The sequence below is a fragment of the Carica papaya genome, chromosome 7, assembly GCF_054855325.1.
Source record: "Carica papaya isolate Zhongbai chromosome 7, ASM5485532v1, whole genome shotgun sequence".
Taxonomy (NCBI): domain Eukaryota; kingdom Viridiplantae; phylum Streptophyta; class Magnoliopsida; order Brassicales; family Caricaceae; genus Carica; species Carica papaya.
The window spans coordinates 21,061,608-21,077,867 of NC_142315.1; the positions used below are offsets into that span (position 1 = coordinate 21,061,608).

A 16,260-nucleotide genomic window follows, 5' to 3' on the forward strand; every position below is an offset into this window, starting at 1 on the left:
CTCAAAAAGTTCTCCATCTTTGATTTTTTTAAAGTAAGAGGAGGATTTTGTTTTGTTAATTTATTTCTTCAAAAATCTTAAATTTATATAAGAAATATTTATACTGTAAATATTTTTATATATTTTATTATTTATTAATGTGATTGTATGTATTATTATGCATATGATATTAGAAATTATGTATGTTTATAAATTATATGTTAATTTCATTAATTTCTAAAAATTTTAAATTTTTAATATTTTATTATTTATAATTTCTTTGTTACTGTACTTTTAGTTTTTTAAATGTTTATTAGAATTACCTTTTAGATCTTTTCTTTTTACTGTCAAAGTCCAAATTTTTATTAAAATCAAATTTCACTGATGTTTTAGATCTCGCTTATTCATAGTTTTTTCCTATTAAAAAATGCAGCATTACCCAAAAAAAAGGACAAGATTTTATCAAACAAAATTAAATCAGCATGAGACTTATATGATCGGAATGTGAGGTTCCTTTTGTCCTCATGCTAAACGATGACGTTTTGCTTCGTTTACGCTTTACCGGACCTCTTCACCTGACAGCCGAAGCAGGCTTCGCCAAATAGCATAGAAGTGGAAAGCAGAGATAGACAGATCAAAAGACCGATCAATTGATTGATTGATCGGATGATAGGAGACATGGAAAGGATGGTCGCCGTCGGCTTAGTCTGGGGCGCGACGAACGCCCTAATGCGCCGTGGCGCGCTTCTTTGGGACCAAACGATTAAATCGTCCTCTGCTCCACAGTCAAATCCGCCTAACCTCCGTCGAAAGATCTTGGTTTCGTTGGAAAGTTGGGTCAAGCTTTTCTTGTTTTGGCAGTACTCGCTTCCGTTCTTGATAAACCTATCGGCCTCTGCTACTTTTTTCGCTCTCATAAGCGATGCGCCGATCTCGTTGGCTGTTCCGGTCACCAATGCGACGACGTTTGCCGCCACTGCCATCTTTGGAATGCTCTTGGGAGAGCAGACTCGGGTCAGGCTCGCTTTGTTGGGTACGGGCTTTATTGTTTCGGGTATTTGGCTGTGTATCACATGACATGTTCATATTCTCTGAAATTTTGATTCAATTACTCATTTGCTTGAGTATTTTTTGATTCTAGAAGTTAACAGGTTTTTTCTTTCTTCCCATTTCGGGCATCTGTATTTGGACACTGAGAAAAGCAATGTATTAATGGGTAATTGACTTGGATCTAAAGCTGAAATTTTTTAGTTTTTTGGAGTTTGATGTATTGGTTACGAACATGCCCAAGAGCGTAATTGCCTAACTTAAAGCATACATTTCTTTGTCATGTTGCTTTGGTAAATATTTGGAGCGAGTATAAATTTTATGAATGATCTAATATGGCTGTTGGTCAGCGGGAGAAGATGTGACTGTAGGATACTTGATTGGGCTTTTACATATCACAGCTTTCGAATATCCACCGTTAGGTTTGGCCTCAAGTCATCTATTAGAATGCCCTATATCATGCATCTCCAATTTAGTCTAATATTTAATTCAGCTAATGGTCTTATGTATTCAGCATGCTGAATCTCCTATGCTTTTGTTTGAAGAAGTAGCTTGACTAAAGATCAGCAAAAAAGTTGGTTTCTCCCTTTGTTTTTATGCGTAATTCAAAGTTAAAATGTACTAACTGATTTTTTGCCTCACAAGCCTGTAGAGTTTGGTTTGGTCTATTGTTCTATCTACTTGTTATCAAGCTTCATATTTTTCTTATCAGAGTGATTCACATTTGATTGACAGAACAAAACACAGAAATTGAATTATATTATTGAAGCACAAGAAAAAGAATTGGATTCGATGGATTCAAACACAGGGATTGTGGAGGGTTTTGATTTCTCATCAACTGACAAAGGGGGTAAAAACACCAATGATGGATTTGCCAGATTGTTCATCTTTTGCAGAACAACTCTAGGTTCCTCTTGTATTGCCTGACTGCAGATATTAGAATTGCTGTTTTAAACATTTGGGAGGAAATTGGCCATTAAATGTTTTTATATATTTGTAGTAGTTGTAGATCATGTGGTTTTTTCTAACCCAATTCAGCTGACCATTTTTGGCATTGCTTAGTTGGCTGCATGGTTTGGAGGTCCACCAGTTGGCAGGGTATCTGGACGTGCATTAAGTAATGCTGGTTGGTCCTTCCCAGGGAAGCTCTATTCTGAAATCCAATGGAATCTGGCTAAGAAAGGTGCAGTATTCCAGTTAATCTTGTCATGTCCACCTCTGGTTGCCCAGTTATCTGCATTCTGTATCTGGAGCATACCTTCATCCCTTTCTTATTTGGGTAAGCAATCCCTTCATTCTCGTAGTTCTTGAAAACACAGATTGTATATTGTTGATGTACCACCTGAAATTACAGTTGTAATCTCAAAGTTCTAAAATTTACATATAACTCCTGGCTTTGTCAAGACTTGACTAATTTTTCAAGTGAACATGATGAAAAAATTTGATATCTACTAGTTGTGCAATTTAATGAAAATATATAATGAAAGTCAGGTATCTATAACATGAAGTTACATTGCATGAGTGTGAATGGTGTTGTATGGAAATTAGCAGTTGGATCAAATCAAAGATAAAATTCCTATTCTTTCTTTCCAGTTCCTCGAGTGTATATATTTTTGTGGATACTGTGATTCTCCGGATCCAATTCCGCAGGAACTCGAAATCTATCTCATCGTGACTTTCTCAGGTAGAGGATAGCTGCAAAACTTCAAACAGAGAATTCGTAAGTTTTATTTTTTAGATTGCCAGTTCATTATCCACGGTTTCTCATTTGAGAAGAAGATTTTCACATGGAAATTTTAGGAGTAACAGGTGCTTTAGCTGTTATTTTGTTTGCTTTTATTCATTATCACATGATCTCCTATGAAAGCATTTAAGATTGAAGACAGAAGAAACAGAAAACAGATAGTTATTTATGCTTTATTAGGTTTTGTTGAGCACGCACTTAGTAGGCTGTAACTGTTCCAGCAGAATTCCCAGGTGCTAACTTGATCAACATTTTAATCCTTCCAAATAAGAAAGCTCTTTTGAATGAATACCAGATAATGAAAGTCTATACCTTGGTCAATGTTAATTCAAGTGCCGGGAAAATGTTTATGTTATTAATTTAATTTGTCTATTTACTGATGCCTGTTAAAGAGAATCTTGTATCTGCATTGTTATTGACCGGAGCAGGTAGAAGCTTCATGCCCAGACTTTCATATAAAACAAGTTGAAGGTCATCGTTATTGCCCAAAAATTCGGAATGGTTAGCACCCAAGGTGATGTACATGCTGTTTGGGAAATTAGCAGTGGCTAAGAAGCTATTATCCAATGCAAATGCAGTGATGAACAGAGCCATCAAAAGAGCTGGGAATAGCGTCATATCCACTCTAATGAAGATATTGTGTCGCCCTTTAGCTTCCTGTCAACTAGTGTAGTTGGAAGGAGATGGTTTCTGTCTAGTTTCTAGGGGGTTTATATAAGTCGCCCTCTAGCCAAATATTCCCCGCTAAGACCAACCACGGATTTGGGAGGTATTTGTATTTTTTGTAAGAAATATAATATATATATATATATATTAAATCTGGGCCTTATAATCACGGTCTTTGACTTCCACAGGAATCAATTGCAAAAGCAGTTCTGATCTTATTTATATTACATCCGTAAGAATATAATACAGTGTAAAAGAGAATCCGAAAGGGGATATTGAATCTAGTTTTTGTGTTTGTATTTTCTTGTTACGTCATAAGATTTGGTTATTAGTTATGTTCCTATGAATAAACCAATGGGTCACGTAGTATGCATGTAACTACACACACACACACATGTATGCAAAGACGCCTTTTTTTGTGCTAGGTCTCAGATTTCCTTGCCAACATAATATAGCTTGCCTGATTTTTCTAACGGCTGGAGTTACATATATATATATATATACCTCACTTCAATTCCCAGGAGCTTGTAATTGAAGAATTCTGCACGTTATAGTATTTGTTGAGAAAACATATTAGCTGACACACGGTGGAGATGAATATGGTCGATCGTGCATGGGAGAAATGCCGCCACGAACAACATAGCTGCAGACTACCAACTTACCTGCAGAGATAGATGATATATATACGTATAAACCTTATAGACGCGTGCTGATGACAAGCTTATTTTATATTTCAACGTAAAGTTTCTTGGTTAGTGATTAAGTTAATTTGGAAAAAGAAAAAGGAAGTAGCTAATCAAGAGCTTAGGTTAATTTGGAAAAAGAGAAAAGATCTAGCTAAGTTAATTGTTTAATCCTCACAGAACTTTCGAATTGGTTTTACAGTTATGGACTTGTACGGAAGTAGTATCTTATCCCCCAAAATATTACAGCCTCTCAAACAACGTTTTCAATAATACCGGCAACTTTGGGAGGCATTCAAAATATATAACCTACAAGATCTGAACCCACTCGCCAACACTGGGTACGCCGCGGTACACAACAAACAGAATGTAGTACCCGGGTGGAGCGATGTTACCGGAGGGGGGTGCCACGGCGGTGATGCCATGAACCCTTGGTACAATGTTGGGGAGCACATCGCTGAGTCCCAGTATCAGCAGCCTCTGGTTCATGGAGATGCCGTGCGTCGTGAAAGCTGGCGAATACATTGTAATCATTATGTTATCCTTGCTTACATCGGATTCCCGAGAACGAATCTGCAAATGGAACCTGTTTCCGTACGATATGCGCTTCGGCATGGAAAACTTTATGATGTCCGGTCTAAGTTTCCTGAGCTTTGGGTCCAAGTAGGGCGGCGAGAATTTCTCCACCCTCATCTCCGTTGGGTATTCCGTATTGTAGACGTAGCCGTCATTGGTGTTGCTGCCGGCTATCAGCACTTGGCCGTCAGGGAGGAGGACGGAGGAAGAATGATACATGCGAGGAATGTTGCTTGCGGCCAGCTCCCGGAATCTGTACCCACGTTTGGCGTGTGTCATATATAATACAGGGTTCAGGTTAGGCTCCTTGGCGTAGTGCCAGCCGGCGCTACCCTGCTTGGCTCCGTTCAATAGCAACACGTCTCCGTTAGGGAGGATCATGGCGTCACCCATTACACGAGGCGTTGGCATCATCTCAATCTTCCACCTGGGATTCTGGTGGGTGATGCTTATCCTGCCGCAATCCCTCAACGCCGGCCCGAATACTTTATGTCCGGCGAGCTCGTAAGCGTTGTGAGGGGCACCGCCACAGACCAAGACTTCGGCGTTGATGACTGCTGGGTTCTGCTGGAAAAGCCTGATGGGGAGGAGAGCGGACATGCCGGAGCCGGGGTAGTTGCGGGCGCCGCCGGGGAGAACTGGGTACTGTTTGATGACCTGGTTGGTCCTTGGATTGAGGAGTATGGAACGGTCGTTGGCGAAGATAAAGACGTTGCCGTCGGTGGAGAGATAGACAAATGGATAGAGGTTGTTCTCGGATTTGTCGGTGGTTTCTTGAAGAAGTTTGGATTGGAAGATTTTTGTGTTCTTGGTTCCCTCCGCCGGAATGAACTCGTAGCTCATGGCGGCGCGTCCACCAACGACGATAAAGGAACCGTCTCCTAAAGTTGCTTGTGTTGAGTACCATCTGGGAGCTGCGAGTGCATTTGGATATTCTACCCAGTCGCAGTTGTCGCAAATTCCCAGGTATCTAACTGTATTTGCTCCTCCTTGAAAACCACCGGTTCCAACCAATGTTCCATTCACCGATAAACCTCCCGATGAGCACCACGTATCGGTGTCCAGCTGTGTCATGCACCAGATTCCGTTTTCAATTACAATCATTAAATAAATAAATAATTTTGCCATAAAAAAATCCAATAGAAAATATAATATAAAGAAGAATACAAGTTAGCATAGAATAACGAAAATAAAAGATATAACACGGATTCAACTGGTTGATGAATAGAAAAAGATAAAAAGAGAAAGAGATTATGGTCGTGGGTACCATGAGTGGCTTTAGAGCCGCGGTATTAATATCGAGCAAGACGGCATGAGCCCAGCAATCTTTTTTGCCCGTGGCCTGTTTAACAATATGACAACGCTTGCCAGGAGGCAACTTGATCTGGGAAATTCTCCAAATGGTGGCATCATACATCAACACCTTGTTTATGACGGGAAGCAAGATGGCATGCATGGCCGACACACCAGAATTCCTGGAAAACAACTCCCATTTTCCCAGATAATCAGTTTTTACAGACGATGAATCTCTCTTTCTGCCACCCTTCGTAGCCGCAGCTTCATCACCCAGAATATCTTCTCTGTGTTCCGGGAAAAAATCAAGTACATTGGGTAAGTCATGAATATCAGCCGACAGTGACACTTTGGGTTTGACGTCATGGTGGCCTGAAAATTCAAAAGAGAACTGCGCGATGGCAGAGATAAACAAGAGAGGGAGAACGGAGAGAGGTCTCCATATAGACATTGCCATGCATCCAAGAAAATGTAAACTTATTCTCTTTTGAGCTCGCAGATGCGCTAGCTGTCTCTTTTGGATGGTGCCTAGGGAAGGTTTTATACTCCTGCATTTGCTATTTTTGAAGATGAGCTTCTGATTTTTCGGTTCGGTGGAGGAAGATGCTATAATTAGACGAGGTCGTGTGGTTCTATGAAGAGTATGACGTTTCCATTTCCTGATGAGTTAATTCGCATGCTACCGTAAACCATCGGATTTGTTGCATATATGGGCTTTGACATTTGTTGCATAAATGCAATTTAAATCATCCAATTGCTTCAATCTTCCAATTTTACTTCCTTTGTTAAAGAATTTTCTAATTTTCTAACTTTCAGTACGTACCCTTCATTTTAATTTCTGTTATATATATTCTAACGACTACCTTTGTAAGTTTTACATATTGATAAATATATAATTAGTTTAATAGTGAGATTATAAGTTTTATTATACACACAAATTCTTATTTACTTTGCCTTTTTGTATATTTTTGTAGTTGATGAGGTTAATTTTGTTAGTGCAAAATGAGATATTGAACAACAAAATTATAGGCCTTCCAATAGGAGTTTCAATTTATTTTTATGCGTAAAGTATTATTTGCATCTTTTTATTTTAAAAGAATATTAAAAATGCTGAAATTTAATTAAAAACTGATTGAGTGGTTAAAAAAATATTATGTCGTGATTGATAATCAGCTACTCTTTATAACTAAAACAAACAAACCAATAATTTTAATTTTTATCTTACAATATCATTTCGATCAACTCAATAATTGAGTGCAACTAGAAAAATTCATAAGTATTTTTATCATATTTTTTCTAACTAATTTTTTTAGAGTTGTAATTATATTCATTGTATGACTCATTAAAGTTAAATTATCATTCCTAATAGAGTAATTTTCCATAGCTCTAATTATATTCCTTGTATGACCTATTAAAGATTGAATTACCATTTGTGACCAATTTTTTAGGGCTCTAATTGCGTTATTTGTATAGCCCATTGAAGGTTTGATTATCATTCATCCCCTAGGATGTGAACTTCATTAATCTATCAAGTGGTAGACTTATTCTCTATATATTATGGAATAAAGTCCATATGAGTTTACTTTTACCAGCAATTCTATTCATCCAATATTTTTGAATTAGGCTTTTGTCTATTACCTATTTTATTATCCACTTTGAATGGATTCCTTTTGAACCCTTAATAAACTTAATATCTACCTACTTGAGGTCCTTTTCAAATAATCTTTTGTTTTACTCTTAGGCGATCATATAATATCATCATAGTGCAAGGTTACCCCCTTGAATCGGGTTAAATGATGAAATTGGAATAGCGAAGTCCATAAAGGAAAACGAGATCTTCAATGTTATGAGATCCATGGGCCCATTTAAATCTTTGAGACTTGATCACATTCATGTCTATTTCTATTAGAGGCACTAGGATATTATTGGTCATAAAGTGCTAGAATTTATCTCTAAATGTTTTATAGGCAATGAACAAATTGATTTTGTTAACGAAACTACTATTGCCTAAATACCTAAGAAAGACAATGTTGAAACCTTTATAGATTTTAAATCGGTTAGTCTCTATAATATTATTTACAAAATTGTCATTGAAGTCATGGCTAACTGGTTGAAGTCAATTCTCAACTCTTTTATTAACATGAATCAGGCCAATTTTGTTGTCAATCACCAAATTATCAATAATATCATTATTGCCTAGAAGGTCGTTTATATAATGAATAAGGAAAAAGGAAGAAAGACTTCATGTCTATTAAAGTGGATATGGAGAAGGCCTATGATAAATTGAGTTGAGATTTCATTGAGGATACACCCTATATTGTTGGTCTCCTTAGTAGTTAGATTCCTTGCATTATGAGCTACATGTATCGCCTTCGACGAGAGTTGTCTTCGACGAGAGTTGTCTTCAACGGTACCTTGTTTGAAAATATTAGGCCTTTTAGAGGAATTAGACAAAGTGACCCTTTCTTACTTTATATTTGTGTCCTTTTTTCGAACGGTTGGATTACATGATTCACCACTGTGTTGCGTTAGTGATTGAAAACCTTCAAAATTTGGAGGAATGACTTTGCCCTTTCTTATTTCTTATTTTTTTATCTTAATTATATTTGCTAAGGCAACTAAGAAGCATAGGAGTATGATGAAAAAAAGTAGTTTGACCTCTTTAGTACTAACTTTGGGAAAAAAAATCAATCTTTCTAAGTCTAGACTATTTTTCTCCAAGAATATGAATAAGGATTTGGTCAAACAACTTATTGGACCTAGTATCATCCCCTTTATGAATAACCTTGATAAGTACTTAGGAGTCCCTTTTATCCATTCTAGGACCACCTTTATTATGTTTTAAAGTATTTTTGATCGGGTAAGATTCAAGTTAACTGGTTGGCAAATTCCCCACCTTACCATGGTTAGGAAAACCACTCTATTATTCCTGTATACACTATACCATTGGCCTTTTTAGCTAACTCTATTTTGAGCCATATTGATAAGCTCACTAGAATTTATTTGGGTATCCCATGTGAGGTAGAGAAGAATACTCCTTGTTAATTAGTCCAGACTCTATCAAGTGAAAAATAAAGATTGCATTGGTACCAAAGATATGAAAACCCAAAATGAAAAATTCTTAATAAAACTTGGTTGGCTCTTATTCATGAATAGAATAGTTTCTGGAACAAAATCTTAAAGGTCAAATATTTTCCTACTAAAAGTGTCCTCGAGACCAATAACACTCCCAAATTTACTTCAAAAACCTAGGAAAACCACTTCAAGTATATTTAGATACTCAAAAAGGGGATTAGGTGGAAATTAGGGAATAAAGATAATATAAAGTTCTAGATTGACATTTGGTTTACTGATTATCCCTACATCTTTCATTATAAAGGTAATATCCTAAGTCACTACCTTCATAGGAAGGTTTACTCCAACATTAACTTAGTTAGTACCTGGAATTAGTAGAAGTTTATGAGCTCTCTTTTGGCCATAATTTGCCTTGAGATTTATATTAAGATAGAGAGAGGATAGGGGATAAGATTATTTGGACTCATTTTAGTTAAGAGATCATTTTTTATTAAATTTTAGAATCTACTTATTCCTGAGCATGTTCGAAAAATGAAATGGCTTCTTATATTTAACAAACTCCTAATTAATGTTGAGAGACTCGAATATCACTTTATAAGTGAATACTAGTGTCCCATTGTAATTGTTCTAGAAAGGACACCCTTTATACAATAAGAGACTATACTATGTCCCACCAGGTATAAAAAGATTTAATTAATCCTAATTTTTGTTGATAATATTTTCTGTCTTCCTTTTAACAGATGGATAAATATGAAATTTGAAGATGAATATATGACCCATAAAATTGTGATTTAGACATCTATATTCACCACAAAGACCTGAACTTTATAGAAAAAATGCAACAAGTTTATTCCTAGTGATAGATAGGACATTAACACTCTTATTATGCAGGGACTAATTCATTATGCATTGGAAGCTCAAGCTATTTGTAATAGGAAAAGCCCTTATATAACTTGTGAGAATTCCTCGTGTTGGTTGATAGGCTCCTCATAGAGGTTGGTATATGCTCAATACTAACGGGTATGTTAATAGAATGTATAGTGCGACAAGCACTAACATCCTAATTAGAGACAACCAAGGTGCTTGGATCATGAATTTCAAGTACAACATTAGTTAAGGTAACCTTATAGAAGCTGAGATGCATGGTGTCCTTGTTGATACCATAAGATTATTGATACCATCCTCCTGAATAAGTTGAAGCCCAACAATAAGGTTGTTGATACCATCCTCCTGAATAAGATGAGATGCATGGTGTCCTTGTTAGGCTTTAGCTTATTCAGGAGGATGGTATCAACGACCTTATAGTTGAGGTCAACTCTCTTTATCTCAAACACCGGTTAATAGATAAGGTTAATAGTAGGATACCTACTGTGGATATTGAGAATAGGATCAGAGATCTAATGGTTAAAGATTGAAATATTAATACACATCTAAAGAGAATACAACACATACGCTAATAGATTGGTGCAATAGGCCCACCAAATTCTCACTAAAATTATTAGACTCCTTCAACTTCCAGATGACTTGGAGCACCTCTTATACCTTGAAAATTGCAATATTGGTTGGCCCACCTGATCGAGCGTTAAGATTCTCTTGTTTGGTCTTTTTTTGTCTATCATTTTTTGTAGTAAAAAAAAATGAAAAAAGATTAAAAATAAAAAATTTTCTCCAAAGAATACTTTTAAAAAGATGTTCAAAATTCTCTTAAACCGTATAAATAATATTAATATAGTGCGTTTAAAGAAAACAGAAAAAAAAAAAAAAAAAAAAAACTATTCGAAACAAAGAAATTTCAAATCTATTCATTTAATTATGTTCCACTTGTCATATTTTTCAAAATCCACATCTAATATATTTTTGTGTTTGATCATGTGGATTATATGAACTGCCACATTTGTTTTAGGAAATGTTTGTTTAAGGATGTGATGCACTAAATCACATCCCATGAAACATCAATTGTAGATAAAAGAATATTTTGCTTAAGAACTTTCCACTCATTTTGGGATTCCTTTCAAATATATTTTTGAAATAAATTTGCATTTAAAAACAAAAGTAAAATAACCCAAATACATTTTTAATATTAAAAGAATTAAACAAGGACATCAAAAATTTATGTTTTCTTTTAATTTTAAATAAATAAACTCTTCAAATTAAGGAAAATTTAAGGAAAAAATATTTTTTAAAGTAAGTTCATAAAAAAATTGAGCAAGAATATCTTGAATCTTCAAAATTGAAACACTATAAAGTAAACAATATTATGTACAAACAATTATTGTTCAATATTCAATCTTTAGTTACTTTTCTTCTTCCATAAGCATTATAATTTTTAGCATTTTACTCTACTTTTTTATGCTTAACACATCAACTAACTCGACCAATCAACAACTATTAGTATGAGATTAAATTTTTATCAGTCATCAAATAATAAGAATTACGTACTGAACTTTGCTTGAAAATGTTTAAGATCATCAGTAAAAGATGTCACACATGTCCTAATTTACAATGGATAAACCCTTCAGTTTTGCCATGATAAGTATTTCCTAAAAAATTGTTGGTATCATTCTCACATGATCTCTTGTTGGAATTTCTTTATGCCTTTACCACCATATGAAAGTTTTTACTTCGTTAACATTCATGTATTTGTGGACATTGTGCAAGGAACTTAACTAAGATATTTACAAAATCCAAGGATAATGAAAATAAAAATTCATAATTTCTTACTCTATTTATAACTAACTAATATATTTAAAAACCACATAAAAATTTGCGATTAGTCAAAATCAAAATAATACATTCAAAATTACTTTTTGATAGAAACTTAACTGGACCGAATTCAATCAGTTCAAGTTTGGGTTTGGCGGTGAAGACCTCACCTGAACCCAACCCTATTAGATATATTTATTATGTACTTTTAAAAATTAAAAATATAAAATATGGTTATACATTACAAATGAGCAAATAATTATATAACATTAACTATATTGGCTTGTCGACGATTTTGAGAGGGAAAACTGTTAGAATTAATTTTCTAACATCGTGTGATGTAACTTTTCCCATAATGATTAGTAATATGATTACATAATTCATATGTTTGATAGAGACTATGTCTTCATTAGTTATTAGAAGAACAAATATTCTAAGTGGTAGATCTAGTCGATTTACTAAAAAAAAAGCAGAGATTGAATAATAAAATTTGTAATTATATTCTCTTTAGATGATCGTAGTAAGATGTTATAAACCAAGTAATATTTAAGCAATTTATTAAACAGAACAAGATCTTGCCACAAAGGTGATGCAATGACGAATATAATCAAATTAAATTTTAAAATAATTAAAACTTGAATTCTATAGGAGAGAGTGGAAGTTTGTTAGTTGTTAATTTGCTTACAAGAAGTTTAGCTTTCTTTTGATAATTTGGAAAATAAGGTCCCTTTTCCCTACATATTTCGAAAATCCATATGAAGTTGAAGTTGACATGATTGGAACACCATAGAAGACATTGTTGGAAACTTCTCATACTTGAAACAAAGAAGTGAACGCAATGATACATAGATAAAATTCTCCATTAATAGAAGATAATAGCGAAACGAGTAACATTTGATGTCTTGAAATTACGTGTTAAAGGTCAAATTAAGAAGTGAGATATTAAAATCCAAAGAAAAAGGAAATACTTTAAGAGGGATAATGTCCCATTAATAAGATCATAAAAATTTTGGTAATTAAGGACAGGAACAAACTTTGTTTCTACTAAAAAAAATTAAAATAATTAATTATGTTTAACTAAAAATTAATTAGCATATTATTATAATGAGTGATGCATGTATAAATATGAGTAACTATATTGTGCAAAAAGATGCTTAAACTGGTCATGGCCCTCACTTGTTGGGTAAAGGGGCAGAAATTCCTCTTACTTTCCTGTTTAAGAAAAGTTCACAGACATCAGTACATTTCTATTCCTTTCCTTTTTTACGTCCTCTTTCCTCTCCACCTTCGATAATAATGAAATGAATCAGCAGATGAATCACCATTAATTTTCAGTCAAACTGCTTTCGTGATCATTAATAAAGCTATATGTATGAATTAAAAATAATAGATGTTTTACGTATGCCATTCCTTTTTACGAACTCAGGAGAAAATCTTGTTCTAAATCAAATTAAACTTTTCTTTTTCTTTTTTTGATTAACACTAAAATTTTGGACTACACGTACATATATATATATACACACACATTGGGTTAAACCATTGATATAATACAAAGTAGACAACTTTATTCCAAATTATATATAGTGAAAGCAAGCGAGCACATCAATGTCACTAATTATAGTGAGATGATTTTCCACTTCAGGTGAGTGAAAAGAAAAATGATAGAAAATCTGGGTCCACTGAAAAAATGAGGAAATATTACAACAGTAATATCATTTACCTTCATTTGTCTCGTAATTCTTGACAAAAAAAAAAAAAAAAAAGGAATGATTTTGGAATTAATCCTGGAGCTATATATATAATAACAATGCTTCTGTAGAAATAACGCTGAGAAAAGCCAGTAGGGTCAAAGAGACTGATCCAACTTGGACTTTAGAGCACACGTGTTAAGAGAAATTCTGAATTGGTTCTCTAAAAAGGTTAAGGTGAATGCTAGTTAACTGTAACTGTAGGTGTAGAATGCAAAGATTTTATATTATAATGTAATACAATGTAAATAATTTTTTAGTAGTATGAAAGATAATGTAATTATTTATCACTTTTTTTTTTTTTAATGTGAAGTAAATATTTTATTAGATAAGATAACAAATAAATAATCGAGAAGGAAACAAGTGCAGTCCCAATATGTCAAAAAACAAAAAAAAAAATTATATTTAACAAATAGAAAACAACAAAAGACTTAATTTATATAATAAAATATTTTGTTACAAACTAACCAAAGACAATTGGATCGAACAATAGAACAAAGACATCAAACACTTGGCGCGATAGAATAGAATACGGAACCCCTCATTTGTATCTCAAACAAACTCTTGTTAATGACTTAAGTAAGAACCACCATATTTCACCTGCTTCTAGATTGGGTTCTCCTTCTCTACTAGAGATAGAGGATTACAAAAAGATCTCATGTGAAGGAGCTAACTATTAGTACTTCATCAACTGTGAGTTTATTGTGATGTTTGGTTATATCAACATAAATAATCATGTAATGCAATTGTTCATTACATTACCTTATTTGATTGCATAGTACAAAACTATTCAGTTTAACTATATTTACATAATTATAGTTATAAAATTCAAAAATATTTTAAGATATTTAAAAGTTTTATAAATACTTCTAAATATTTAAAAAATCCATTAATGATTATAAATATATATATCTAAAAAACCCATAAATATCCTTATATAATTGGAAAGCTCATAAATGCCCTCCAAGACTGCAAAAAGCTCATAAATGGCTTGATATATTTTATAAGTTTAGAAACATCACTTGATACCTAAAAATTTTAAAATGTATTTTTTGAGTACCTAATAATTTTTTGAATCTTTTTGAATAGTTACAGATGTTTCTTAGTACTTTAAGTACTAAGAAACATTTATAAATATCTAAGTACATCCTAACCTCATGGTTAAAAGGGATAATTTAATAAATTTTTTTTAAAAAAGTAAGATTAACTTTACTAAATTGAAAAGATTATGCATTTCTAATACATGTTATTTCAATCCTCTTACTACAAAATTCACATTATCAAACTTATATTAGACTAAGTTAATAAGCTAACAAGTTGAGATATTTACATTACCAAATCTAGAAATAACTTAAAGAGTGAAATGATATATAAGATGTTCAATAACACATTGTAAATACGTCACAAACATACATGAGAAAACATAAGAAAAAGTGTTGATTCATCTAATTCATATGCAACTAGAGGAAAATAAAAATAGCATCATGATTGTAGCCTCATAATAATCTTTATCCATTCAGGATCCCCCATCAATCTCGTTTTGCTTTATAGGCACAAAACAATTAATGGTTTCCTATCTTATAAATATCACCAACACATTAACTTTTTCAGTATTCTTTAAATGTTATGATATAAATATGAATTTTTATAAGTGTAGATCCAAAACACAAACATAAAAAAAAAAAAAGAATCACGTTCGTAAACCCGCGTAAAAATCTATCTTAAACACAAAATTCATCTTTTAAAACTTGTTTTTCTTTCTTTTTAAAAAATAAAAGAAGATTCATTGATTATAAAAAGTAAATATATCCATTATCAAATATATTTCTATGACTAAAAGTTTAAAAATAGGAACACTAGGACCTACAAATAGAAGCCAGAATTAAATACACCCTATATTACGTAATATCAATGAAGACAAGACCCATGATAAACAACTAGGAAACGAGAAGACAGACATATAAATGACTTTGGTTCACCCTTCCAAGATCGAAATAAATATATACTGCATTGACATTTATCTTATTTATGAAAAAGTAAAAAAACTATCGTTTTACAATTTCTAATTTGCCACACATAGCACAGTCGAACTTTGTGAAAAATATCAAATAGCAAGCTTTTATTACCCATTTCAAAGCTATTGATTTTTGGAAATACAAACTTAATCAACGACGTTTTTTAATTATTAGTACATCGTAAAAATTTCATTCAAAGCTGTTCATACAAAAAACTTGTAGTTATAAGCAAAAAATTGAAATATAGTTATACAAAGTAGGTCCTGACACAAAAAATTATATCTCTTAAAGCGCATATGGTATTTCCATTACTTGGTTGAAACACAAATGTTAACACACACAAAAAATTGAAAATTATCATGACATTGGCTCAACACTAAACAAGCATTAAAGTGCATTAAAGTCCGATGATAAGTAAAAAATGAGTTAGTCTAGTAATTGCATTCTCAAACTCTCCACCCACCGACCTCCTGCCCAATTTTAAAAAATAACCTAAACATACCAACAAACTGCCTTTCCCTTTTTATCCCACCCACACTCATCCCACCCATCATAACATTTAATTCCTACTTCAATCAAACTCTCTTTCACCCAGACCCTTGCTCCCCCATCAACAATTGCTCCCCCATCAACCAAACCACCTCTCCAACTTCTACCCCTCTAGAAGAAAAAGCCCAACAACTTCAAGTACACCACCCTTATTCCTCTAACTCCCACTTCATTGTACCATA

General features: G+C 33.4%; 2 protein-coding genes across 9 annotated transcripts; one reads left to right on the forward strand and one right to left on the reverse strand.

The window, feature by feature from the left end:
• The first annotated feature begins 410 nt into the window (after positions 1-410).
• Positions 411-3,720, forward strand: LOC110818635 (uncharacterized). 8 transcript variants are annotated; one of them, XM_088207495.1, is made up of 4 exons: positions 871-1,012; positions 2,089-2,305; positions 2,677-2,746; positions 3,199-3,720. In XM_088207495.1, exons 1-3 carry the CDS (start codon positions 902-904, stop codon positions 2,712-2,714), a joined length of 366 nt encoding a protein of 121 aa, XP_088063621.1. In that variant the 5' UTR covers positions 871-901; the 3' UTR covers positions 2,715-2,746; positions 3,199-3,720. The 8 variants fall into 8 exon arrangements, 2 of the variants coding, with proteins under 2 accessions (XP_088063621.1, XP_088063620.1); XM_088207494.1 differs by having other exon boundaries at positions 2,677-3,720; XR_015813299.1 differs by adding an exon at positions 1,762-1,876 and having other exon boundaries at positions 873-1,012; positions 2,089-3,720.
• Positions 3,721-4,245: 525 nt separating this feature from the next.
• LOC110818526 (glyoxal oxidase-related protein) lies at positions 4,246-6,506 on the reverse strand. Its single transcript, XM_022047432.2, has 2 exons — positions 5,963-6,506; positions 4,246-5,760 (listed from the first exon to the last, which is right to left on the reverse strand). Exons 1-2 carry the CDS (start codon positions 6,443-6,445, stop codon positions 4,429-4,431), a joined length of 1,815 nt encoding a protein of 604 aa, XP_021903124.2. The 5' UTR covers positions 6,446-6,506; the 3' UTR covers positions 4,246-4,428.
• Positions 6,507-16,260: the final 9,754 nt, after the last annotated feature.